This window comes from Phalacrocorax aristotelis, chromosome 8 (genome assembly GCF_949628215.1).
Source record: "Phalacrocorax aristotelis chromosome 8, bGulAri2.1, whole genome shotgun sequence".
NCBI classification, from domain to species: domain Eukaryota; kingdom Metazoa; phylum Chordata; class Aves; order Suliformes; family Phalacrocoracidae; genus Phalacrocorax; species Phalacrocorax aristotelis.
Window position 1 is genome coordinate 35959841 of NC_134283.1, and position 25501 is coordinate 35985341.

General features: G+C 46.7%; 1 protein-coding gene across 3 annotated transcripts; it reads left to right on the plus strand.

Moving 5' to 3' along the window:
* The first annotated feature begins 139 nt into the window (after positions 1–139).
* Positions 140–25079, plus strand: BRD8 (bromodomain containing 8). 3 transcript variants are annotated; one of them, XM_075102469.1, is made up of 27 exons: positions 140–205; positions 573–669; positions 1365–1434; positions 2453–2502; positions 3602–3724; positions 3866–3946; positions 4400–4464; positions 5051–5187; positions 5600–5815; positions 7103–7247; positions 8434–8643; positions 9062–9342; positions 9846–10301; positions 10659–10752; positions 10963–11009; positions 11377–11591; positions 11883–11975; positions 12180–12248; positions 12958–13135; positions 13771–13875; positions 14714–14758; positions 20252–20527; positions 20919–21119; positions 22411–22556; positions 23286–23372; positions 23808–23876; positions 24830–25079. In XM_075102469.1, exons 1-27 carry the CDS (start codon positions 187–189, stop codon positions 25062–25064), a joined length of 3810 nt encoding a protein of 1269 aa, XP_074958570.1. In that variant the 5' UTR covers positions 140–186; the 3' UTR covers positions 25065–25079. The 3 variants fall into 3 exon arrangements, with proteins under 3 accessions (XP_074958570.1, XP_074958568.1, XP_074958569.1); XM_075102467.1 differs by lacking the exons at positions 20252–20527; positions 20919–21119; positions 22411–22556; ... (1 more) ...; positions 23808–23876; positions 24830–25079 and adding an exon at positions 15900–16312; XM_075102468.1 differs by lacking the exons at positions 8434–8643; positions 20252–20527; positions 20919–21119; ... (2 more) ...; positions 23808–23876; positions 24830–25079 and adding an exon at positions 15900–16312.
* The last annotated feature ends 422 nt before the right edge of the window (positions 25080–25501 follow it).

Genomic DNA, 25501 nt, shown 5'->3' on the forward strand with positions numbered 1-25501 from the left:
CCGCCAATGGGGGCCTGCACCAGCGCGGCCACCAATCAGCGCCCGCCGTTGGGGGGGTAGGGGCGGGGCTCAGAGCGCTCGGGGACGGCTGGCGGGGGAATGGGAGGGAGGGTGTGCGTGAGTGCGCGCCTCCCGGCGGGCTTTGCGCGCGGCTCCGCCCTGCCTCCCTCGGGCCGGGCGGGGAAGATGGCGGCGGGAACGGGCAGTAAGTGCGGGGCCTGTCGGGAGGGTCGGTGAGGAGCGGGTGGGCGGCAGCGGCGGCAGCGGGGCCGGGGTGGGAAGGCGGGAAGGGGGCAAGGGGGCAAGGGGGCAAGGGAATGGGCCGGAGGGGAGCGGAGCTGTTCTGCGGGGAGGGGGCGGGGCCAACGGCTCGGGGGAGGGGTGGGGCTGTGGTGCGGCCGCGGGGGGCGGGGTAGCCGCCGCGGGGAGGGTGGGGCCAGCCGTCAGGGGCGGGATCACCGCTGGGGGGCGGAGCTGGGGGCGGGGAGCGGGGTTCCAGTTTGGGGGGTCCCGGAGGCTCCGAGCTGGGGGGGTCGGGTCGGTTCCGTGCAGTCGTCCCCCTCTCCCGGCAGAGCATAAGCTGCTGAGCGCCGGCCCCACGGAGCCCTGGTCCATCCGCGAGAAGCTCTGTCTGGCCTCGTCCGTCATGCGCAGCGGGGACCAGAACTGGTAAGGGAGGGTGGGGGGCTCGAGGGGACGGCAGCCGCTGCTCTGCCTCTGGGCGGGGGCAGGGGCCGGCCTCCCGGAGCAGAGCACGGGTTGTGTGCTGTACCCGTAAGCGGCTTTTCAGACCGCTGGTTCACTGTGTGACAGCTAGTCTCAAACACTTCTGCCTTCTGTGCGCTTCCTGTTTGAAACAAAGTTGGGCTATTAAAGATGCAAGTATTAATGTGTACCTTGAAAATCTTTTTGCTTCTTTCATAACTACTGTGTGAAAACAGAAGTGTGTTAATCAGAACAGGGAGTAATGTTATTCCAACATAAATGGGAAGAGGTGAGTTGCAGTCAAGGAGGATATTTCATAACAGACTTCTGGGCATTGCTTCTGCACTCATAGCTCTGTTTTGCTGCCTTTTTCCCCTCACCAAAGTAAAGTTTTTGTGGAAATGTAGTGGTGTCACCAGAAGCTAGAAACTTGCTTTTCAAAGCAGGGAGAGAAGCTTTTGTTTGTTTGGGAGTAGGCAAATATTTTGAGTCCAAGGGCAGTACTTCAGTAATTCCCAAGCCTAACAACTCACTGGCATGCTCATTGTGTTTATGGGGGCTATTCAGTGATGAATGTAAAGACAGGTCAGCATCATTTCTCTGCATGTTGGCTGGGGCGGAAAGTAAGTTGACGGTGAATTGCCATTTCTCTCCTGTAGGGTCTCAGTCAGCAGAGCCATCAAACCTTTTGCAGAGCCAGGACGCCCACCTGACTGGTTTTCCCAGAAGGTAAGATACTAGCATTTGAGCCTTGGAAAAAATGGGTTCTGCACAGGATATGTAAGACAGCTGCCTAGGAGAATGTATTTTTTTTTCTTTTTTTTTTTTTTAAAGGTAGCAAAATTAATTTGAAAAGTCAGTTTTGTATAAATCAGATTAAATACTTTCTTCTGTTTATAAAATTAAATTTGAGCTTACAGTACAGATGGCTAAGGGAAAGACAAGGGTGATCAAAGATATGAAACAGGTTCCTTCTAAGGGATGGCTAAGTGAGGTAGAACCCTTCAGCATAAAAGAGATGAGTAACAGGCGATATGACAGATGTCTGTATAATCAGAGTGGCATGAAGTTGAAATGAATAAGTATTAATTGTTAGTGCTTTGTCCAGTACAAGATTTAGAGGCTATTAAGTAAGACTAACAGGAGGCAGGTTCAAAGCAAACCTAAAGAGTTTAACCAGGCATGTAATTAAGCTGTGGAATTCCTTGCCCCAGGAATTTGTGGATGCTCATGTATTTTGGTGTGTCCTGCTGTTTGGGCAAGAACCTGGGATTTTTTGTTGTATAAGAGTCAGGGAGATTAAAAGAATCAAGGGAGGAGAAGCTGGGGTTTTTAATGTTGCTTTCTGTTCCTGTTAAGCTACGGAACTGGCCTTGATATAATGTTATTTTGTTTTCTTCATTGAAACATTTTTGGTTCGTCTGCACAGACAGAAACATTATGGCTACAGTTTTGCTAATCACTCTTGCTTTCTTTGACTTCTAAACTGTTAGCTGTGAGCATCTGTCCTTTAGCTTTGTTTTGGAGATCAGCCTGGGCAGCACTAAAGTGAAAGAGTGAATATGCTTCCTGACCTTGCGCTACACTAAATTATAGCCAGGGGGAAACTCTTGAGAAGATTGTCAGATAAGTTCATAAAGCGTTAGACTGCTGAAGAAGTAGGAGTAAGTGCCCTGCAGGCTTTGTTGGTAGGCATTTGCTGATGCTGACTCTTTGGTGTCCTCTGACTTACTTTGTTTCTTCTTAGCACTGTGCATCTCAGTATTCAGAACTCTTGGAAACTACGGAGACCCCTAAGTGAGTACAAAGTCTGAAGCAAGTGCAGTCCGCAGCCATTTTGGGTGGACTTGTTGGTTCTTACAGCAAAGGACTTGATAGTGCTCCTCCCAAAAGGAGTGTGCAGGAATGAGGAAATTCAGTTGTGATAGCTGGCATGGGTGGACAGCGGGATCAGGGTATGGCAGATGAGGGAGATCGGCAAGCCCAAGGTATTTCTTAGGACATGCTTCCCATGTCTCCGTGTCTTGTCTCCTTTTTTCATAAGACTGAAATATTTCAGTATTACATGGTTCTAAAACTGGTCACTGTGTACTTGTTAGTGTCTTCCATATGCCCCTATGTCATTACAATACATGGCAGCGTAATTGGAGCCTCTTTGCCACAACTCTATTAGTAAGAGTTGCAGTATGCATCTGGGGACTTAATGCAGCAAAAAGAAGCATTTATTTGGCTGGAATAAACAGTACAGATTAGTCTTATTTATCAGAAGCTTTACACATAAAATTATCATTCAGAATAGCAGTAGAAAAGACAGCAAGAGTGAGAAGGGGAAATGTTTTGTACTTGCCTCTATTTTGCAGTGGTTTATTACAGTTTTCTTATCAATGCTATCTCTACAGCTTTGTGGTCTCAAATATTTCTCCTAAATCCAGGCATTTGGTTTTGAGATTTCACACCAAATTAAAGGCAGAATGTTTAAAAGTAGTATTTGTTTGTGATAGTGCTGAATGATCTTCAGCACTAGAGTTGCAAGGACAAAAGACTTAGTAGAGTTGTTGAGAAAGAAAAGATGTTTCTTTGTGGGTAGTAAGAATCTTCTCTGAAGTTGAAAGATTGATTTTTTTCAGGTTGAGAATTTGCAGTGGGCTTGCATTTTTGATCTCTTCCTGAATTCTTCAACATTGGACACATTCAAAAATTATATAAACTCTTCAGAAGAGATTGTTTTAACATTGTGCTGTCCGGTATCATTTAAGAGAAATTGGAAGAGGAGGTTGATAATTTTTTTGTGTGTGTGTGCATGTTTGTGTCAGGAACGACAGACAGCAGCCATTTATGGATGGAGAACTGGAGCTTTCTGTGTTTCATGTCTGAACTGTTTTGTTTTATTCTGTAGGAGAAAACGTGGTGAGAAGGGGGAAGTTGTAGAAACTGTGGAAGACGTTATTGTGCGGAAACTGACTGCAGAACGAGTTGAGGAGTTGAAGAAAATTATTAAAGAAACACAGGAGAAATACAGGTATGCAGCAGAGGCATTAAGCTGTGGTGCACCTGAGAGTCCTGTCTGGAAAAAGTGGCCCAAATGGGATGGTGCTTGGGGTGAAAATGCTGCTTAGGGCTTATTTTTCAGTGATAAGTAAGAAAGATTTTCTGATTACAGGCAACTCAAGAAGGATGCAGAGCTGATCCAGGCCGGACACATGGATAACAGACTAGAGGAGCTGTGCAATGAGATTATGATGTGGGTGATTTGATTATTGCCATGTTATGCTTTCTTCTGAGACTGTAGTTGCCTGACACTGCGTGTTTGTCAGGCACCTCTTGCTCCGCGTACATTGGGTTAAAAGAAACAGGGCAGATGCTTTGGCCTCTGAGGGTGAACTTAGTTAAGACTGGGGGGCACCAGATTGTATGGAACATCTTTTGGAGTTTCTCAGTGAAGAGCTTGTTGATGGCTTGCAACTTCATGCTTGCCTCCTCCATTTTGATAATCAGCTGGAAGTTAAATTCCCTGCCAACTGTGTCGTTCTCTGACTGGCCTCTGACTCTGCTTCCCTCCTCTGAGAATTTGAGTCTGAGTCTGCAGGGGCAGGTCATTTTGTCTGGAGATAATGGAGTGAGGGTCAGTAAGCTGCAGGAGGAACTAAGGGGAAGTGGGACACTGTTTGACGGTAGGTTTTGGTTCTGTATACAGAAAGAAAAAAATGGAGGAGGAGGAGGCAGAAGTCAAGAGGAAGGCTACAGATGCTGCTTATCAGGGTAAGCTGGAAGTAATCTTCCTTATTCCTCAGAGATGGATGCGTATGTTCATAAGAACATTTGGGAAATATTTAAGTCTTGTTCAAACCTGTTCAGGAGGAATTCTGTGACCCTAGGAGTTGGAAAGAAAGATTATATTCTCTTTCCAGCACTGGACAAAATGGCAAAATATGGAGACTTCTGAGAAGGGAACTAATTCTGTAGAAAAGGTATTTCTAAGAGGAAGCAGGATTAGCAAGGAGCTCTCTGTTAGAATGTCAGGCTTTTCATCCCTTTAGTTTTCCCCATAGTTTTACTATTGTCTGAAGATAAGATGTTTGTTCTGAATGTTTAATTCATTTATAATTCTTGGGGCAATTCAGTGATCTAACCTACCAGTGGTGGGAGGTGGTGAATACCCAACTGCTATGGAAATCTGAAATTAAAGTGCATTACCCAGTGCTGGTATTATTTGTGAACTGAGCCTAGTGTGGTGCAAGACAAACAATGTTTTCTTGGGATTCTTTAGGATAAAATCAGAGGTAACTCTTAGGGACTGTCCAAGACAGAGTCATAGAATCTCACCTTTTTTGCTGTTCTTTTCCAGCTCGTCAGGCCATTAAGAATCCGCCACGACGATTAACAGGTGTGATGGTTCGCTCCCCTGCTGGCTCAACTTCCCCAGGGGGAGACTATGCTCTGGGAGATCTGTCTCAGCCCGCTGTGGACGAGGCCAGTCCGGGGGTAAGGATGCTTCCCATGGTAAGAGGGAAAGAGCAGCTTGGGACATGGGGCTCTGCGTCCATCATGGAACAGGAGCCTGGGAAGGAGCCCTTGCCTTGTTTTGCAGACTTCTTGCTGTGGTAGGGTTGGAGTGTGGTTGATGTACAGTGCTGCTCGAGACACGTGTCCTCTTCCATGTCTGTGGTGATCAGGTGCCTGGATCAAAGGCTGTGTAGGGGCATCAGTGGGTTGGCCAGGCAATCTTCTCTGTGTGCCTGGGAAATGGCACTACAGGGCAGGGAAAGGGTGAAAGCATATGCTGGGAGTAGGTGTCTGTGATGTGCTGGATCAATGCTCTTGGGGGAAGGAGCAAGTGGGGCTAGTCCGTGTGGTGGAGTGTGGCTTTGAACAGTGTGGTTTTTCTCTTTCTCAGGTCACTCCAGGGACATTGCCCAGCACCCCAGTTGCCTCCTTCATTGGAATCCCTGACACCCCTCCAGGCTCTGCTCCCCTGGATGCCCCCATGACCCCAGTCACAGATGATTCACCCCAGAAAAAGATGCTAGGACAAAAAGCAACTCCGCCTCCTTCCCCTCTGCTCTCAGAGCTGCTGAAGAAGGGCAGTCTCCTGCCCACAAGCCCCAGGCTGGTATGGAGCTCTCTGGTCATATATGCAAGCACACAAACAATTTGCTCCAGACTCTCCCACTGAAAAAGGGGGAGCTGCGAAGGCTTTTTGAAAGCATACAGTTTTTCTGAGTCCCAACAGGAGCGATATCTGAGAGATATAATTACCCCTGTGAGCCACAGAGGTGGGACCTTTTCCCAGCAGTACTGTGGGTGCAGGACTGCAGGAATTATTCAGCACATTAGGACTGCCTGTCTCCGCTCAGTCATAAGGAGTTGGAGTTGCGGGCTTTGCTAGAGGAAATCGTTCTCCCCAGAGGAGGGGCATGTTAGACAGCATCATCCCAATCAGACTCCGTGGGAGCGTTCTTGGTGATTTCTACTTTGGGCTCACAAGTCGTCTTTACACCTTGGCAGGAAGTTGAGTTTCAGTATTTGTAATGGGTCTTAGCAGAGGAGTAGGGAGTCCTTTAATCAGGTTTATGACCAATATTGAAGTGCTTCAGTCGTCTTGTAGTTGTAGACAGTTACTAAAATCACTGTGATGACAAACCACTTCAACCATCTGTTGTTAGTGACTCTGGGAGAGGGTGATCATTGCTGACACTGTTGAGAGCCCAGTCCCAAAGTAGCAGCCATTGGCCTGCCTGTGGCATATATTCCTTGTGATTGTGCTTGTGTGGTGGAATAGGTATATTACTGGTGACTTTCTTTTTTTAATAACCAGATTTGGGGTCGTTTCTATTTGTTAGCTTGGGTAAATGTTCCATGGGTTCTATGTTTGCAGGGTGCCACATAACATAGGGTGGAGCAAGGCAAGATAATGGCTGTGGAAGACTGAGTTTTCTTTGTATCAACAAGGCTGTTTTACATCTGCTTCAAGGTCCATCGCAGGTTTACGATGTTTTACACAGGTTTACCTTGATAGAGTTGTTTTCCATCTTGGTGCTTCAGTTTCCCTCAGCTCAAAATAAGGGATAATTCCATGCCATCTCAGGGGTTAGAGAGACTGGTATCTGTAAAGGATTGTGAGGTCCTTGAACAGAGGAACTAAGGTAGGGCAAACGATGTATTTGGCCTAACTTCAAACAAAGGTGGCATTGCAGCTGTATCGTAGCTGAAGAACAACTGGTTTCAGACTGTCACATTGGGCACTTGGATAAGGGGCCTTAGGCAGGCACTAGACAAAAAACACAGAAGAAATGCTGAGACAGCAGATGATGAACATATTCATTGAGGTGCATATCTGGCAGGCAATCACTGATGTGATGGTATCTCCAGGAACTTCAGTTGTGTCCTCCTTTGGCAGGTCAGTGAAAATGAAATGGCCGTGGCCTCTGGTCACATGAACAGCTCAGGAGTCCTGCTGGAGGTGGGAAGCGTCCTTCCAGTGCTGCACAGTGGGGAAATGCAGTCGGCACCTGGTGCTGTCTCTGCATCTCCTGCTGCTTCAGGTAACTTGGGACCCTCCCTGTACAGTTCTCCCCTCAGATGTACCTTCAGACTGTTCTATGAATTCTCTTTGGAGGGAGATGAAGGACATCTAGCCTGGCTGGGTTTGGGGCTTCTTTGAGTTGTATTCCTATATCTCTACCCCCATCCCTCTCACCCCTACTTTTTTTTTTAAGGAGACTCTAATCCTTACAGAAGAAAGAGTGCCTTGATCTAAAATAACCAAAACAATTAGACTTGCTTCAATCCTGATCCATACCATCTAGTTTTCTGGTTTTGACACTAGCTAATACCAGGCATTTCAGTGTAGAAAGAAAGGGTTAGTTTGCGGGGAGCTGGGGAGGAATTGGTCTAGTATATTGACTCCTGACGTGTCAAAACTGCAGCTTCCTTTGAATCTGGAGAACTTGTGTGTCTTACCTCTGCTTTAGCGTAGAGGTCTGTTGAGGATTAGAGCACAGTGGACTGTGAGCTCCAGAGGAAGTTCCACAGAGGGGGGCGAGAGGGACAGTGCAAGAGTCTTCCTGTTGGGCCTTGTCAGAACAACCTGCCTAAGGTGAAGTTTCTTCTCAGCTCACGCTAACCAGTGGTTTAGTCACATTGTCTGCAGCTGAGGATTTATGCCATTCATTCATGTATAATTCCATACAAATAATCACACTTTCCTTATCCATGTCTGTTCTTTAAGACCTGTTAATTTGGTCCAGACAGTTCAGTAAATTCAGACTGGAAATTACAGCTAAGATGAGTGGCAACCTTTGATATAAAAGGAATTCTCCAGGAAAGACCTGCAAAGAGATCCCCTCTGCACCCTTCCAGCTCTTGTAATGACTGTTTGTCTTGGCTTACCTTGTGTGGCGCTCTCAGCACTGTTTTTCAGATTTCCCCTAATTGTATTGGGATGAGCCTTTGGGAGGGCATCTCTCTGCATGTGTGGCTTAGCCTGTCCAGCCCTTACGTTGAGCAGTGTCCCATAGCCTGCATGATTCTGTCTGAGACTACACACACGAAGGAGTCATGCATTTTTGGTGCGGATTCTCTGTATAGCTTTTGGGACAATTTATAGGTACCTCTTGGTGTCTTTTCCCAGAAGAAGCCATCAGACAGTGAAGAGCCCAGTGGTGGCTTTGTGGACTTCAGTGGTGGCTGCTTCTTGCTCATGTGCTTTTCCCTTCTACTCTCTGTTAGGTGCTCCTACGCTTTCCCGGCTTTTAGAAGCTGGTCCTGCACAGTTCACCTCACCTCTTGCTTCCTTCTCCGCTGTTGCCAGCGAACCTCCAGCTAAGCTCCTGCCACCCCCCGTAGAGCCTGTGTCCCAGGCAACCATTGTCATGATGCCCACGCTGTCAGCACCATCCGTTGTGCCACCAACTGCAGCTCCAGAAAGCATAGCCACAGGTGCGTTCCTGAACTACGCACTCGTAGGTCATGTGCTGCTGAAAAACAGAAACTCCCTTGGGATCAGCACCCAGCGAGAAATCAGCTGGCCTTTTATCACCTCAGACTCGCCATCCTGATGGAAGGACAGTTACGGCTGAGTTCTGGAGTAAAGAGATGGTTTTAAATAGGATTTGCTGGGTGGGGGTGGGGGTGCTAATGGTATGTTGTTGGATTGTGGTTCGAGGGCTGGAATCTCACTTTGTCTCTACTGTGGGAAAGCAAACCTGTATTTGTCTTTCTTTTTTCTAAGCCATGCTATTGTGGGTGGACCTGGGATACTTGCGGTTGGTGCTTGGTCTTATCTGCTGCAGTATTTGTTTTTGAGGACTTGACTTCTCCAGATTGGTCTCTGATTGTCACTCTCATCCTTGTGCAGTGAGCCAGCCAGAAGCCTGTGTTTCCATGGAGGCAGTGGCTGATTCCCATACCGTGACAGTGTCCATGGACAGCAGTGAAATATCCATGATCATTGATTCCATCAAGAAAGAGTGCCTGGGTTCTGGGGCTGGCAGCACTGCAGGGTCTTCCAAAGATCACTGCATGGATGGGAAAGAAGACCTGGATTTGGCTGAGAAAATGGATATTGCAGTGTCCTATACGGGGGAAGAGCTAGATTTCGATACTGTTGGAAATATTATAGCCATAATTGAGGACAAGGTAAATGGGCAAAGCAGAGTGCCAGTGCCTTTTGCTCCACATCCAGTTAGGTTAATCTCAAGTGATTACTGTTCACCAACTTAGTTTAAACAAACAAGAAATAACTATTCCAAAATGCACATTCTCACCATTGTTGTCCAGATCAATAGGAAATGACCCTATGACACAACTGCTGCTAGTCTGCCATGTTTAGCATGGTGCTTCTTTTCAGAGTGCAGAAAGAAAGCTCTTTCTTCCTGGGTAGGGTAGGGTTTGGGTCATGTCTCTGGCAGACAAATGAGCACTGCTTGCAGCATACTTTCCAGGAGTGATGTATTTCTGAAACTGAAGCTCCATGGGAGACTCCACAGGGAGTGATAGGACTCTGGCTGTGAAAGGCAACTTTGTAAACCCAGTACACCATGTTTTCCACAATTTCTCATTACCAAATAACATGAACTTTTTTTTTAATCCCTCTTTCTGACCCTGGCCTTCACTGCTGTGTTTTTGTTTTGGCAATAAAGGTAGATGACCACCCTGAAGTCCTGGATGCAGCAGTTGTTGAAGCTGCTCTGTCCTCTTTCTGTGAAGATACCGATGACCCTCAGACCCTGCCTGGCCCATGGGAACACTCAATTCGTCAGGAGCACGAGAAACAGGCCCAGATACCCCAAGTGTCTGTGACTGTGAAACAGGAGAGGCTGGAGTGTGAGGAGCCAGAGGCAAAGGGAATTCGAGACCTAATGGGCATTGGCGAGCTGGGATCAGAAATAAAGACAGAACCTGCAGAGCAGGAGCAGAATCAGCTGGGCCCTGAGGAAACCATACCAGCAACTGCAAGAGTGACGGAAACACCAGAGCGTAGAAGTCAAGAGATAGAAGAGGATCAAAGAGCAGCTGTAGCAGCAGGAGAGACTTCTGAAATTGAGATAGAATCAGCCAAGGGAGAAGACACAGTGCACAATACAGTGAAGACAGAGGTATGTGAGCAGGGAGGCTGTCTGGAACTGGTGTGGGGAAAGAAAGAAGCAGTTGTGGCAGGTAGGAGAGAAGTTTAGAGGAAGGATGACTGTTGGGTTGAAGGTGACCCTTCAATGAATGTGACTGACTGTTTTTTTGGGAGTCATACTGCTGATCTGTTTGATCTGCAGAGCAGCTCTCTGCTTTAGGCAGTACCTTTATGTATATCCCCACACCCATGTGCAGAATTGCTGTTGGGAAGGTGCTCAGTGAACTTCATTGCCTTGAGTTAGGTTAGGGTGAGTGAGATGTGCCCACACCTTCACTGAAGTGAGCTGACACAAACATCTAGATTTGTGCATTTCTCTTCCCTCCAGACCCCACCTGATGATGATTCATCCCCTCCACAAGTCCCAAATGTGAGTGAAGACTCCTCACAGGCTGATGTTCAGCACAAATTTGAGCTGTCAGGTAACTTAATTCAGCTAGGAAATCTTTTACATGCAACATTATTAGCTGGATAGATGTCAGTGATCTGGTTCAGGATTTCTGGGGAGGAGGGAGAAAAGGTATGTGTAGGAACAGTGGTAATTACTGCAGGATGGTAGGCATTGGTGCAGGAGCTTTTGTAGGAAAGACTGCTTTGGAGAATCAACCTTTGTGCTTTTCTTTCTTTCTCAGAGTCAATGAAGGAGGAGGCCCAAGTCCTATTTAGGAGTCAGATGAAGGTAATTCTGGATTGGCTGTAGTCGTCTTGGGTTCATTAGTAACATCCCATTGCTGCTGCTTCCTGGCTTCCATCTGAAAAGCAAAGCTTGCTTTCCGCTTTCTGCACTGAGAAGAGAATTGGGCAGTCTGCAGTTGGAGCTAAGTGGGAGATTGCTTCAGGCACTATATAGCTGTGTGTATGTGTGTTTATGATTCTGCGGGGGGAGGCAGGGCAGAATAGAGCGACGAGGATTTTGTGGAAGTGCCTGTACAGTTGTCCGCAGCCAAAGCAAGAAAATCCCATTCCTTGCTGAACCATAGTTGCTTTGGAAGCTCTTGAGTTGCTGCTGTAGCTGGCTGTGCAGTCTCATGAACTCTCTGTTTCAGGATGGGCAGGGTGAAGAGGATGATGAGGATGGTGCCAGTGAGGCTGCCAGTTTGGAGGAACCCAAAGAAGAAGATCAGGGTGAGGGATATCTATCAGAGATGGATAACGAGCCCCCTGTGAGTGAGAGCGATGATGGCTTCAGTGTCCATAATGCGCCTCTACAGTCTCACACGCTAGCGGACTCCATCCCCAGCAGCCCAGCCTCCTCACAGTTGTGAGTATCAATGAAGCTCTCAGGCATGCAGGTGGAAATCCCAGGCTATTTTGTGGAGCGAGCGTAGGAGTCTCATTTGTGTTTTGCTGACTGAGTGGGTCTGAAGGGGGAATTTGTTGATTTGTCTAGTTCTCATGTGCAGACATTGCCATAGTACCAGGTCCCATTTTTTTTTCTTCCTGTCTTTGGCGTGGATTAGTGTAGGCATGTCAAAGGCAAAATAAACTGTAAGGTTTCTGCTCTGAGGCAGTATGCAGACTCCTGAAGGAAATCCTGTTCTTTTCTTCCCAGCTCAGTGTGCAGTGAAGACCAGGAAGCAATACAGGCCCAGAAGATCTGGAAGAAAGCCATCATGCTAGTTTGGAGAGCAGCAGCTAATCACAGGTGAGTTTGATGTCTTGAGAACTGGCAGAAAGAAGTGACTAATCCTAGACAAGTCTCTGCCCTCCCATCTTGGAGGCTCATCTGCCTCGGTACTGGGATATGATGAATCATATTATTACTGGTAGCAGAAAAATAAACATGAGAGCATGAAACAAGTATTTACCGGCAGGGACGGGGCACTAAGTGGATTCCTTCTCTCTGCAGGTACGCCAATGTCTTCTTACAGCCTGTAACTGATGATATAGCACCAGGCTACCACAGTATCGTGCAGAGGTGAGTCTCAGCAGTCTCTGTCATTAGAACTCTGTATATTTGCATATTTGTGTAGGGATTTCTGGAAGGAACAATGTCATTTTCAGCTGCCATGCAGACTGCAAGGATTGGAAAATTATTTTTTCTGGCATAATTCAATCAGAAACAGGTTTCCCCAAGGAAAAGGTCATCTTCAGTAGCAGATACATGTCTTTACACAGACCTGTCCTTGAATGAAGTACACTGACTTACACAGAACATTTTTTATCAGTAAGGTGGTATGTGACTGATCTGCTTCTCCCAGTTTCTATCTGGGGTAGGATTTAACCTTTGAAATGGCAAAGAATTATCTTCTTTAACAAGCATTTTTTACTGTCCCAGATAGCAGACATTACCAGAATCCCTTGCTAGCTCCTAAAATCTCTCCTAAATAGTTTAGTGGCTGCAGCTCTAGGTCCTTAGTGTCTCCTCCAGTGGTGCCTGGAGAAGGCAAATGCCTCTCCTGAGGTATCTGTCACGCCGTTGTTACCATCCATGGTAACTGGTGGACAGCTTGTGTCTTCTGACCTGAGGCCTTGGTGCTGAGGAACACAGCCTGTGTGGGGAGAACCTCTTTGGCTAAATTAAATAGGTGGTCCAACTAGACGTGTCACAGACCCAGGGCTTTTGTGAAAGAGAGGGGAAAGTGTTAAATATTTCTGTTGCTATTTTGACTGTATTTCTTTCATAGACCAATGGATTTGTCTACCATCAAAAAGAACATTGAGAATGGGCTGATAAGAACCACAGCTGAGTTCCAGCGTGATATTATGCTGATGTTTCAAAATGCAGTTATGTACAACAGCTCTGACCATGATGTGTACCACATGGCTGTGGAGATGCAGCGAGATGTCCTGGAGCAGATCCAGGTAAAGTACTGAGCTGAGACCAGTGCAGGACAGAGCATCTGCCTTGGTCTGTAGGTATTGGAAAGAAATCTCAGTGTAAGACTGCAGTTTTACTCATTGTGTCTTTGACTGAAGTAGTCCCATCTTTCCCTGAAACTTTCTTGTGCTAGCTCAGGTGTTTGTGGTGAACTAGACTGTGGATAATTTAAAACTAACACAGCAAAATGTTTTTTAGGTTCAGCCCAGACCAATTTCAAATCTAATTTTCTTCAGGAAAGTGCTTAGGCCAGCAAGAACCAGGGTGTGGTTCAGGAACAGAAACAAGCAACAAGAATGGTGAATGACAGGGGACACAATTTCTTATGGTGGTTTAAAGTGTACATGAAACTGTGCTGTGAATGTATGCCATTTAAAATTTATTGTGAAGTAGAATGTCCCAACTGGCAGAGCTAACAGAGTTTGAACTGGGGTTTTATAGTTCCTCAGGACTTGTGGCTTCTGAGGTAAATGGGGGAACTTATTCTGAACAGCACACAAGAAACTGAAACTGCCTCTGACCCAATCATTCCCAGCCTGTGGTTTGTGATAGTTAACTGGCATGCACTAACGGAGCTTGTTTTGCCTGAGAATCTTAACAAAGTGTGGTTTCCTTGCAGCAATTTCTGGCCACACAACTGATTATGCAAACATCAGAGTCGGGGATCAGTGCAAAGAGCCTGCGTGGGCGAGACTCCACTCGCAAACAAGATGCTTCTGAGAAGGTGAGAATGCTGCACCCTGTGGAAGGGCATTTGGTATCTTCTGGAGAATCCCAAGACACTGCATGAAGTTCCAATACCAGTGATAGGCAGAATGTTTTTTGAGATTGCAGTGGCTCCAGCATCTTCTTGTGAACAAATTTTTCTTTAAATGTGTCCATTGATCAGATTTTAGCTCTGGAGCTGTACATCATCTCAGAGGCAGGCCTTAAATTATTTCTGTAATCCCAATATTTCTGTTCCCTCTTTTTGAAAACAAGTGATGAAAACTGTAGAGAAATGAACAGAATATCAGAAGAGGCATGATATGGCAGGAAGGTGAAGGTGTAGAGAATTGGAAGACTAGCCTCTGCCATGTTCTTCACTTCCTACTCAGATTTTTAGAACCAGGAATCACTCTGGTTTTCTGTGTAAAACACACCAGAGAACTGTTGACTTCCACAGTGATCTGAACTAATAGCAGTGTAGATTTTTTTCCTTCTGTAAAGACACATCTAGACTTGATTAAGTGATTTCAAGTGCTCTCAGCTGGTACACACAACATTGTGACAGCAAGGACTGCCTGCTTAGTTCTAGTGGTGACTGCACAGTGCAGAGACTGTTTGGTAGGCCAGGCCTTGCCATGGCTGAGGAGGGAATATCCCTTTCCAAGCATTCTGACTCTCACAGTATCCCTCTTTTGTCCGTTTTTATGTTCCTGCTACATAAGACTGATGCCATGCGGGAAGGGGAGTGGGGCACATGTTTCTCTATGCTCGTGTGTGGGCTCAACTGCTTCTATGCGGTGTGTGCGTTTCCGTATCTGATATCTGATAAGTCCTTCTGTTTGGCCTTTTAACAGGACAGTGTCCCAATGGGCTCTCCTGCCTTCCTTCTCTCTCTCTTTGTAAGTATTGAAAGGCTCCAGCAGGTACTGCAGTACTGCTGGCAGTGTGCTCTGCTCCTTGTCTGGGTGATCACTGCACTGTCACAGCATCCTTAGCATTGCAGCGGTGTGTGTTTAACTTAGGGGCTGTACAACCATGATCATTAGAGAACAAACATCTCAGTCCCTTATTCTCAGTGTGGGCGAGTGGGAGGGGCTTCAGTCTTTTCTTCTGGTTCCAAGTGTTCTCGTTTTGTCATCTGCCTTTGCTTTTTTCCACAACTTTTCTCCTGCTTCCTTTCCATGTAAGTGGGAAGACACTGGTGGTGCAGTACTACAGTTCATACATCTCTCATGCTTATACAGCTGCCCCTTCTGCACATTCGAGACATACAAAGGGTCTTGGGAAGGTGAGGAGTCAGTTGTGTACTCCTTATTCATGGCCCAGAAGGGAAATAAGATACTCTGCAGAAATACCTTGCTCTGTGCCTGTGGTGATCTGGAAGTGTTTGGAAAAATATTCCCTCTGGGAAACCCCAAGTCTCTTGAGTTGCGGGGAGGAGAGAGGGGAGAAAGATGGAGAGTTGTTTTTTTTCTCTCGCATATATCTAAAGACAGAGGAGTACTCCGGGAGAGTCAGCATGTCAGCCAGAGGGAGAGGGCAGCGGATCAAAGGAAGCTCTCAGCTCGCCTTCTACTCATGGAAAGGAGCTGTGCGGAGAAACTAGGGAGCTAGTGCCAGGGTCACTCAACTGGAGGAGCACTTTCCGTAGGGATCAGCAGCTGATAAGGTAGGTTAGTCAGCAGTTCCCTCTTCCCATCTTAAGTGACAAGCTAGAATCTGCTGCTTAGGAGAAAGCCTGCACTGTACAGGCTCCAAAAGCATCTGTCTGGGCAAAAGCCTTGTTGCCTCTCTCTGCCCTGGCTGCCAGCAGTGCACAGAGATGCTGCAAATCCCAGCACCTCTGCTGTGTCCAGAGTGAATTTTAGGTAGGTCTGCAGGCAGGCCTCCCCAGGCCTTCTTAGGGCAGCTTCCATTTCTCCTGTTTGGAAGGCATGAAAAGTTGTTACCAGGTGCACAATTCCCTACCACCCTGAGTGCTGGAGGAAGTGTTTTGTATTTAGGGTTGCATAACTCTCTTTTTGTTTGCCTTGTGACTAGGACGGTGGCACCAGAGGGCGTCGCTGTGCCATCGAGGCAGACATGAAGATGAAGAAATGATTCTGCAGCAGACAGAAAATCTCTGCACCTGGCATCCAGAGCTGGAGTGCAAGCAAGATGCTGTTAACAGCTGTTGGAGGAGGAAGAAAAGCTGCAGGTCTATTTCTGGGACCTGGTCCACCTTCTGCACTTACCCCTCTGGAAAGCAGTGTCCCGTCGGAACGTGTAACCCAAAGAAACTTCCCTGGAGGGGAAGACTAGCCCCCCTGCCTGTTTTAGGGCAGTCATCTTGGGCTTCATCAGTGTTCTGGTGTTAGCTAGCAACTGGTGGCTCGTATGTACTGTAATGTGAAGTGTACAGATTTTTACTAGTGATGTGTAAATGTGTATGTATATTAAAGTCTGGGAACAAATCCAGTGTGCAGTGTACTGAGCATCGCAGCTCTCTGCAGTGAGGAACCCTGTTTTCATACAAGGGTGCACACCCTGTCTTCAATATCTGCAAATATAACTCTCTTCCAGTTACCCATATAGCACACAAGCACAGCAGAGCTTTGACATTAGAGACAATCTGTTAATCATGGGAGTGTTGCATAGTGCTTGGATGGAGGGGAAGGTTGCCTGCTTGAGTGTGTGAGAATGTGGTACTGTTGTGATGAAACAGGAGATCTAACCATGAGATGTTAAATACTACAGTCTTGCAGCTTTCCTCAAGAAAGTGATGTGTTGAAATGCACCTTATATTCTTTCCCCAGAGATTTGTGAAGGATACACTAGTCAGGGTGAAAATCTGTCATGCCAGCAGCTGTAGGCGTGCTAGTACCTGGTTTACACTGGAGCTTGTGAACTGTTTCTCTGTGCTAGAAATTAGGGTTCTTTCCCTCAGCAACATGCATGCTTAACTGAGTTCTAAGTTCTTTCTGATAATTTTCAAGTCACCTTCTTATTTTCTGCTCATGTGACATGAAACGTGTGTGTTTTCTGCTCCCATGACCTTTCGGGGGAAAAAAAATGAAACACTATCCTTCCTGGTGCTTGCAGCTGCTGGGAGTGGTCAACACTTCTTTGTGCAGCATGTACAGGGCACAGCTTTCTGACAGGAGTTGCAGGAAACTGAATGAGTGCAATTAAGACCTGAGGGATTGTTGCCTTACCTTCATTTTCATGAGTTTTTTGTTGAAATTGGTTGTGCCTGCTGAGTCCCATGTTTGGCCAAGGTGTATTTCCACCAAGAATTACTCCACGTTTGATGCTAGCAATGTAGAATCCTTTGGTTTGCTTACTGGTTAACTTTCCTTCGCTACTGAAATTGGGAACAAATTTCTCACTTGAATTTTTATGGCCTCAGTTTCCAGAGATTACAGGTTGGTTAGTTCATAGCACAAAAAGTTACAGGTTTCTTTTGGTTTCTGGTATTTTACGGAATAATTTAAGTTGGAAGGGACCTCTGAGTTTTTATCTAGTCCAACCTGCTGCTCAAAGCAGGGCCAGCTTCAGAGGTCGATCAGATTGCTCAGAGCCTTGTCTAGGCAGGTTTTGAAAATCTCCAAGGATGGAGATTCCCTGACTCTTCTGGACAACTTGTTTCAGTGCTTACCCACCCCCATGGAGTAAACACTTCCCTTATATCCAGTCTGAATGTCCTTCAGTGCAGCTTGTTACTGCCTCCTCTCCTTTTGCTGTTGGCCGCTGAGACTGGCGCTGTCTCCTCTGTAACACCTGTCTTTGTGTTGAACAACTGAAGTTGCAGCACATGGGAGGACCTTTATCATGCCCAGTAGTAATTCACTTCCATTACGGAAAGCATTGCTGTTCATTCCTACCCTTGATTTCTTCTCTTAACCAGGTATTTTTTCCCTCAGAGAACCTTTTCTCACGTGCCATGACATTTTAATAGCCTTTAATGATGTTTAAGATCTTTAAAAATATAAGAGACAATTTACCTCTACAGAGCCCCATTGTGTCATTCCCAATTCATCATCTCATGCTCTGACTACTAATTCTGTTCTTCCTAATACTTTGTTCTAACCTTTGTGGTGCAGAGCTCAGGCTTTCTGTGCTGCATCTCCCAACATCCACCCTTTTACAGACTGATACAACAATTCCATCTTTCTGTTTTTCTTGTGCTGTGGCTAATTTAAGTGACAGGTTACACAGTATAGGTTTGATCATGTTATATTTAAGCTTTAGGACTCTCGAGTGAATCCCAAATGGTTCTAAGCTTTACTCCGTCCCTCAAATTGTTCTAAAACCTCCCCATTGACATGGTCATTAGAAGCGGTCTCCCAGACCCATCCCAAGAAAAAGTCTTGCATGATCTCCTCTGTGGCAACAGCTGATAATGATGATTTATTTGGTTTTTCCAACTGGGCCTATTTTCCACTGAGATATTTGGCACTGATCATGCGTCATTCCCACTGATCATGTGGCAGCTCTCTGCTTCTGATGTTTTTGATTAGGTTTGTTGTTGTTATTTGCTTTTATGTTTTTAGCAAATTGCTCTTCAATTTTTTTTTCCTAGTTTTTTATGGTTTCTACATTTCATTTACTCAGGTTCAAGCTTTTATCATTTTTCTTGTTTTGACATGTAAGTTCCTTTCAAAGGCCATCTTTTTTATTTCTAGCAGCTTTTTCTCATATCGGCGAGAGTTGCGCAGTGTCTGATCTCTGCAAAGCGAACTAAAACTTTCTAATTTGATAATGATTTCTTGCTGATGACTTACGCAGCCAATATAATTAAGAACTGTCAGGCAGTTCTTAATTAAAAGTTGAAGTCTGTATCTTTTTGTCTCTTATTTTTTGTACAGAATTGGTATGGAACTGAGCAGTCTGTAATTATTTCACTCATCCCGCTTGTCTTGCACTAATGCTGCCATTCCGCTCTGGTGTCTTGAGTCTTCCAAGATTTAGTAAAACTGAACATAAGGCCAAAGAGCTTTTTAATTGGTGCTTATGCCCAAGTTCCCTGGGCTTTCTGATTTTAAAATGCTTATCCCTCTCAACTGGAGTACAGAAAGGTGATCACAAGTGATTGGATTACCCCAGGCTAATGCTTTTCTGTTCTTCAGCTGAGCTGCGGTGGCTGGTTCTTCGTGCATGGCCAGCTCTGCTGATGGTGCAGGAAGTGCTTTAGGCACAGGGTTGCTTTTCAGATGAAATCACAGTTTGCCCAACCCCTTTGGCTGGGAGCTGAGAGCAGGTAATGTTATCTCTTACCTCATCAAATTTTATCTGATTCCACTGAAGTTAACTTTGAAAGAGGTTTCAGAAGGACAGCCTTTTGGATGCAAGCTCACTTGTTAGTTCATAAAATAAGCAGACATGATTTCTCATCCCAAACCCAATGGGTTCCTTATTTTTCCCAGGTATGCACTGTAAACTTTATTTGTAGCTGTGCTAGCAGTGCTGAGAACGCAAAAGGAAGTCATTAAGAAATGTGCTTGTTCAAAATTCTGGAAAAATTGAGTTGTACATAATTAACTGAAAACTCTAAAGACACCACTAATTAATACGTAGAATCCTCCATGGGTACAGCATCCAGGTGGGTACAGCATCTAGGCAGCTGAGTTCAGTGGCAAGGTACAGATCTTTCTAACAGCCACTTAACCTTTGTTACTGTGACTCTGTAAGCAATTCCCTAGACTTAGAAAAATCATGGTGGACTTGTGCAGTAGAAGACACTTAGGCATGGACTAATGAACAGAGATGGGATTAATGGTGTCTTCCTTTAAGAGGATGCTAACTTTTATTTTCGGAAATGTGTAGAACTGTCCCCTGTCAGTGTGTGACTGTGTGTGGTTGTAATTCTTCTGGCTCAGGTACACAATATATCACCATCCAGCTCAATCACATTTGTCACTTTCAAAACAAAGTTTCTGTGGTGTTTTAGAAAGTTATTTCCAGTAAAAAAAGTTCTTACAGGATAGGAATGGGAGTTTCAATGAGTTGTACTCACAGTCACTAGTTTTTCACAACTGTCAGCAGCCCAGGAGCATCGGCATGACTTAGTTTTGAGCTTGCTGCTGGCCACTTTTGGCACCTTAAACATCTAGCATCTGGCAAAGCCACATGCTCCTAACCAGCACAGCATCCCCCAAGCACAGTAACCCACCAACCTGTGGGCAGCACAGCAAAAGCACCAGAAAACCTGAAAATCAGTTCCCCTGAAATGAAAGTTTGTGTTGCAGAGCTATAGCGCTGCAACATGCTGTCAAGTGTGAGCGCAGGTGTAGGCTGCTTGCTTCACAGAGTCCTTCCCATGCTTTGGATCTCTGGGTATTTCAGGAAGTGGTTCAGGCGGTTCTGGATCAGGGTACAAAGAAATTGGTGTCTCTTTCTATGTTTGTTTGCAGATGGGCCGTGCCTGGGTGTGGTGGGAGCCTGAGATGGAGTCTCCCAGCGAGTCAGAGAACAGTGACTTACAGTCGCTTCTCAGCTGGGATTCAAGCTTGGATCTGGACGTGGGGAGCTGGAGGAATACTGAAGAGGTGGCCATGGGGAAGCTAGAGGAGAGCAGCCGAGAGGCGGACTGCGAGTTCAGTGAGCCTCTCTGGGGGGATGATAGTGAAGACTACCAAATGGCAGAGAGGCCATGTGAAGATGACAGTCTTCTCCAGTTCTTCTCAGAGGTAGGGCTGTTTGGATAGTTCAAGGGCATAGTTCAGGCCCTCCTGAAACATTAGGATTTTCAGGGCCTTCACCACCCTACACACAGAAACCATCTGGGGGAGGTGCAGATGCCCCAAGTTCACTTGCTCTCTGTCCCAAACCTAGCCCTTCTTCCCATTTAAAGCTGGCACTGCAACAAGGCAGCTGCTTTGCCAAAACACAGCTCACCCTAAAACAGAGATGTCAGAGAACTGCCACTGTAATAACAACACAGGGCTTCATCAGAAGTTCTTGCAAGGATTCCTAAAAATGGAAAGGTGTTTGTGAGTGAAAGCAAAAATAGCATCTGTGCTGCTTATTTCTTTTTTCTTTTGCCTTCACAGTTTGAAACAATAGATCTCTGTGTTGCAGGTAACCCAGATGATGGAACCTCTCCACATTAGCAGCACAGAGTCATCACAGGCTCAGTGGAATTATTGTGGCTCTGGGAAGCATGGTGATGGGGAAGATGTGAGGTGCCAGGAAAAGACCACAGGGACAGCAGTCTCAGGAGCAGACAAAAGTCAACTACATGTCCTGGCAGATAAGGAAGATCACTTCCCAGGAAGAGAGGTAGGGGGGAGGTGGTCCTACGAGAGCTACTGGTCCTGGATGAAAGACAGGAGACAGGTGAAGGAAATCAGCTCTAGAAGAGAGAGGGACACAAAGGAGGAGACAGCAGGGGAGGGAATGCAAAAGAAATGGGTGAGGGGAGGATGTTTTTTATGTACGGATATGTATCTTTATGAACAGGAAGCTTGCTACAGATCAAACCTTCAGATTTGAGTTGGAGGAATTGCTCCTCGGCAGTATAAAGGTGACTCATGAGAGCTGGCAGTCTGCTCTCGGGTTTAAGGCTAGAGTGGAATACTTGCCTTGTTCCAATTGCTGTGTTATGCAGTACACAGCTTGGCTGGTTTCAGGCCCACGTGGCTGTGATAGCAATAACCATCTGCCCCTGGAGACCATCATGTCTTGGAAGCAAGCGCTGTCTAGACTGGGTTTACATCAGTCCTGTGTCTAGGGGGCCTGTGGGCTCTCAGCAGCCTCCAAGGTGTTGCTGGGACAGGTAACACAGCAGTGGAAGAACAGTGCCATTTTTCCACAGTCACATTTGTTCCCGTGCAAACTGAGACACTGGAGACAGAAATAACTGTCAGGGTTCTTTCACTTTACCTGTTCAGCCATAACAGTGCTATTCCCAGCAGTTCTCTTGTTCTCCCAGTAGTCAAAGTCTAACACAGCACAGTGTCTTTCTTCCTGAGGAGTCTGCTCCATGCTTCAGATCGGCTGAGGATTCTCAGTTTCCCCCTGCACAGAATATCACTTCTGGACTCCAGAAAGCTTCTCTCCCTCTCTCCCTATACCTGTCTACATTTTATTGCCAGATCACTACAACAGCAGCAACACTCTTGTTCCTGGCTGAGTGTATTCTCTGTCATATTCATGTGGGAGTTTGTGAGGAAACCACCTTGTTGCACCCTGGGGGATTCTGTTATCTGTGTCTTGATCTTTAACAAGCCCGAGGCAGTCTTACCTCAACTCCTGATTGCCTTCTCACATCCATGACTCTTCCCAGAAAAGCAGACACAACACCAGGCACCAGTCAGCTCCACAGTGTTTGTGTTACCCAGAAGTGGTTATGATCCAAGAGATCAGACCCAGCTGTTACTGGAGTGCTGGGCAGCACAGTGAAGGTCTGGATAAGGTCAAACATCATCCTCCAGAATAACAGAGAACGAGCTAGCTCCCAGCTGAGACTGGATGCAGTGAAGGGATGTGCAGGAGGCTGGCTTCTAGAGAAAGGATTCAGGTGATGGGCTGCCATTTTAGACATATCTTCCTTTTCCTCTGTGCTTGTCAGGACAAAACTCAAGAGACACCTGGAGAACAAGCTTTAGGTGAGCCACATCCACGGGAGATGAGTAATCAGGCCCAGGACCAAGACAATAGTGATAGCGCCTCTGCCGCCCACATGCTGGACTCTACAAACTCTGCCAACATGCAGATGTAAGTATGCTCTGCTGTCTTGCAGGCATAGCAGAACAGAGTTGTTTCCCTTGTCTCACATGAGAACAAGTGTGTGGACAGGTCACCTCCAGGAAGATGAGAGCCAAGGAGAACAGGAGGGAAGGAGGTAACTTGTGCTGTCTGTGTGGATCTGCCAGGATTTTGGGGCATTGATCCTAAGATGAAGTGAGAACAGTAGAGATTAAGTAAGAGATTAAACAGAAAAATACATGTTTCCTCAAGGCAGCTAGGCCTCGTGTGAGTGGGGTATCATGCTTTGTCAGGCAATGTCCAGTCTAGCTCCTAAGAGGCATTACCAGCCTGCTGCAGGTGCAGGCATGTCAGTCACATGCAGCCTCTGCCACATATGTGATCACCTGGGCTGCCTTCTGAACAAAAAACATAGTTTATTGGGATGAGAAACTGAATAAAAAACACCTCAGTAAAGTTCTGAACTTGAGAGTAGCATGAGCTTTTATATTCAACTTGATCCTGCCCTTTAGAGCTGCTCAGTTCAGGTCTTGTTTCTACCTATTGCCTGGCATCTTCTGGATGTTTAGTTGTACATTCAGTTGCAGAACGCTTCCATCAGCTCATCCTGAAAGGCTTTGCATAGCTACAGCGAAGGATCTCTGCGCCTCATCCACCTGGATGTGGTGGGTGCTAGCAGAATTGCCACCTCCTACTTTGTCTCAAGTGTGATGATCTGGAAATATATTCCCTCCACAGGGTGCAGCTGAGCTGGGATAACCCCCTGCAGCATTTGCTCTTCAAAAGAACTCTCCTCTCCATCTGGAAGATGATAGCCAGTCACAGGTATGTGGGGGCAAAGGGTTGGATTGACAAGGCTCCTGAACATACTGGCCTGACTTCCAGCTCCTGTGTCACCAAGCCTTGTCCTCCCCTCCACGACAGCCACCAGAGGCTGGCTTGCCTTTCCATGGCTTTGCTTCTGGCTCTCCTTGCAGCAAGAACAGCTGTGTGCTGCAAAGCTGGAGAGAACACTGCATATTTATTTCCTCTGCTTAATGTGGCAGAGCCCAAATGTTGCTTCCTACACAGCTGGCACAGCCAGCTTCAGCTAGGGGCTCAGCCTCCTCCCATGCCGAGTCAAGACAGCCACCGAACACTGGCTGTTGCCAATCGGCCATGGCCCTCATGGCAAGCAGGGAGAGGCAAGCACTGGTCCATGTTGCGATGTCGTCTTTGGCAGAGGCGGACAGAGGTAATTCTTCTTGCTTGTCCCTGCAGATACAGTGGCCCATTCCTGAAAGCGGTGTCAGAGAAACAAGCCCCCGGATACAGGGATGTGGTAAAGAGGTGAGTTTGTGGAGGAAGTGCTCAATAGTTGATTTGTCTGTTTCTTCTGTCTTCTGTAGTTTCCAGAGGGCCAGTTTCCTTCCTCCTTTTCCAGAGTTTGGCTGTCACCAGCATCTCCCACTGATTTCTTTTTTTTTAAAACCCCTTCTGGGTGTTTACAACCTCACACTGATTCTGGAGCCGATAGGAATTGTGCCCACCCTTTGCTGGCATTGCATGGCTGACTTACTCCAGGCACAGTCCACTCAGCTGTCAGCTCTGCCTGAGCAGGCGATTTGGCTTCTGCAGCTCAGCAGTCACTTCCCCCCAGGTTGGAAGCATGTGCCTCAGACCCTCTCCTCATCCACTGTTTGTTCTGCAGATGTTTTACTCTCACTGGAGAAGTGGGTCAAAAGAATATTTCCCAGAGAGTTTAAGATCATTTTTCAGAGCTGAATCATATTCTATTCTGGTCACAGTTGTCCTCTCTGCAGCCATTCATTTTCTCGTTCTGTCAAAATAAGGGAAGTAATATTTATTCTCCATCATGTTCCTCTTACCAGCACTGCTATTTTTACTAGTGGCACTATTTGATTTTAAAGGGTTTTAATAGATACCTATTTTAGTAACTTTTCTTTCTCCACTAAGACCTGGACTGACTTCAGGAGGACTAATTACTAGGATCGCTCTGCTTGCCTTCTCTGGAGCTCAACATCAAAATTTTTTTAGAGGTGACTGCTAATGACCTGCCATGTTGATTGGATAGCAAGTGTCGCATTGGCTAAACTTACTTTTGTCTGACTTGGAAGAAAAACATTTCTCACTCCCCCTTTTTGTCCTGAGCAATAAAACTGACTGAAAATAGCTGTGCTTTCAGGGCCATGCTCAAACGAGAATAAGCATGTTCAAGCAGAGCCTGAAGAATGACTGGCCCTGGGTTGCAATTTAATTCTCCTTCCGTCTGTCTTTTGTAGACCCATGGATTTAACAAGCATAAAGAGAAGACTGTCAAAGGGACACATTCAGTCAATGGTCCAGTTCCAGCGTGACCTCATGCTCATGTTCCAGAACGCGGTGATGTACAACAGCTTCAACCACCACGTGCACCGCATGGCCACGGAGATGCAGCAAGAGGTCTTGGAGCAGCTGCAGATGTTGGGTGAAGCCCTCCTGTGCTCAAGGGACAGGCTGGGGTGGGGGAGAAGGTAACGAGCCACATCTGAGGCACGGTTATTTTGGAGAAGTGTTGTCCCCCTGGCCCAGGAGGTCTGCTGGTTCTCAGGAGATGTGGGGAAGCTGCAGCCATGGTCTCTGGCAGAGCTAGTTATCCTCCAGTGGTGCCCACCAGGTTGATGGGATAAGGAACAAAGCCATTTCTAGGAGGGGCACTGGCAGGGAAACCTCCTTTCTTCCCTGAGAAAAGCAGCACCGCAGCCCTGCAGTGAGAAACAGTTCCCTGGGAGCAAAAAAAACCCTGGGAGAACATTATCTTTGTGACCGGCTGGGACGATGAGGGCCCAGCGCTGCGAGGACGGCGGGCCGTGCACGGAGGCGCCGCCTTCCCGCGGGTCTGCGGCGCTGCTATGTTGCGGGTCGGTTCGGGGCGGGCCGGGCGTTACCGGCGCGTCGCAGGCCGGGAGGGGCAC

Excerpts from the sequence above, each read along its gene's own strand:
- BRD8 (XM_075102469.1), top strand. Across the intron at positions 11,010-11,376 it reads TATTTAGGAGTCAGATGAAG|GATGGGCAGGGTGAAGAGGA; the intron begins GTAATTCTGGAT and ends TCTCTGTTTCAG. Across the intron at positions 20,528-20,918 it reads TTCTCCAGTTCTTCTCAGAG|GTAACCCAGATGATGGAACC; the intron begins GTAGGGCTGTTT and ends TCTGTGTTGCAG.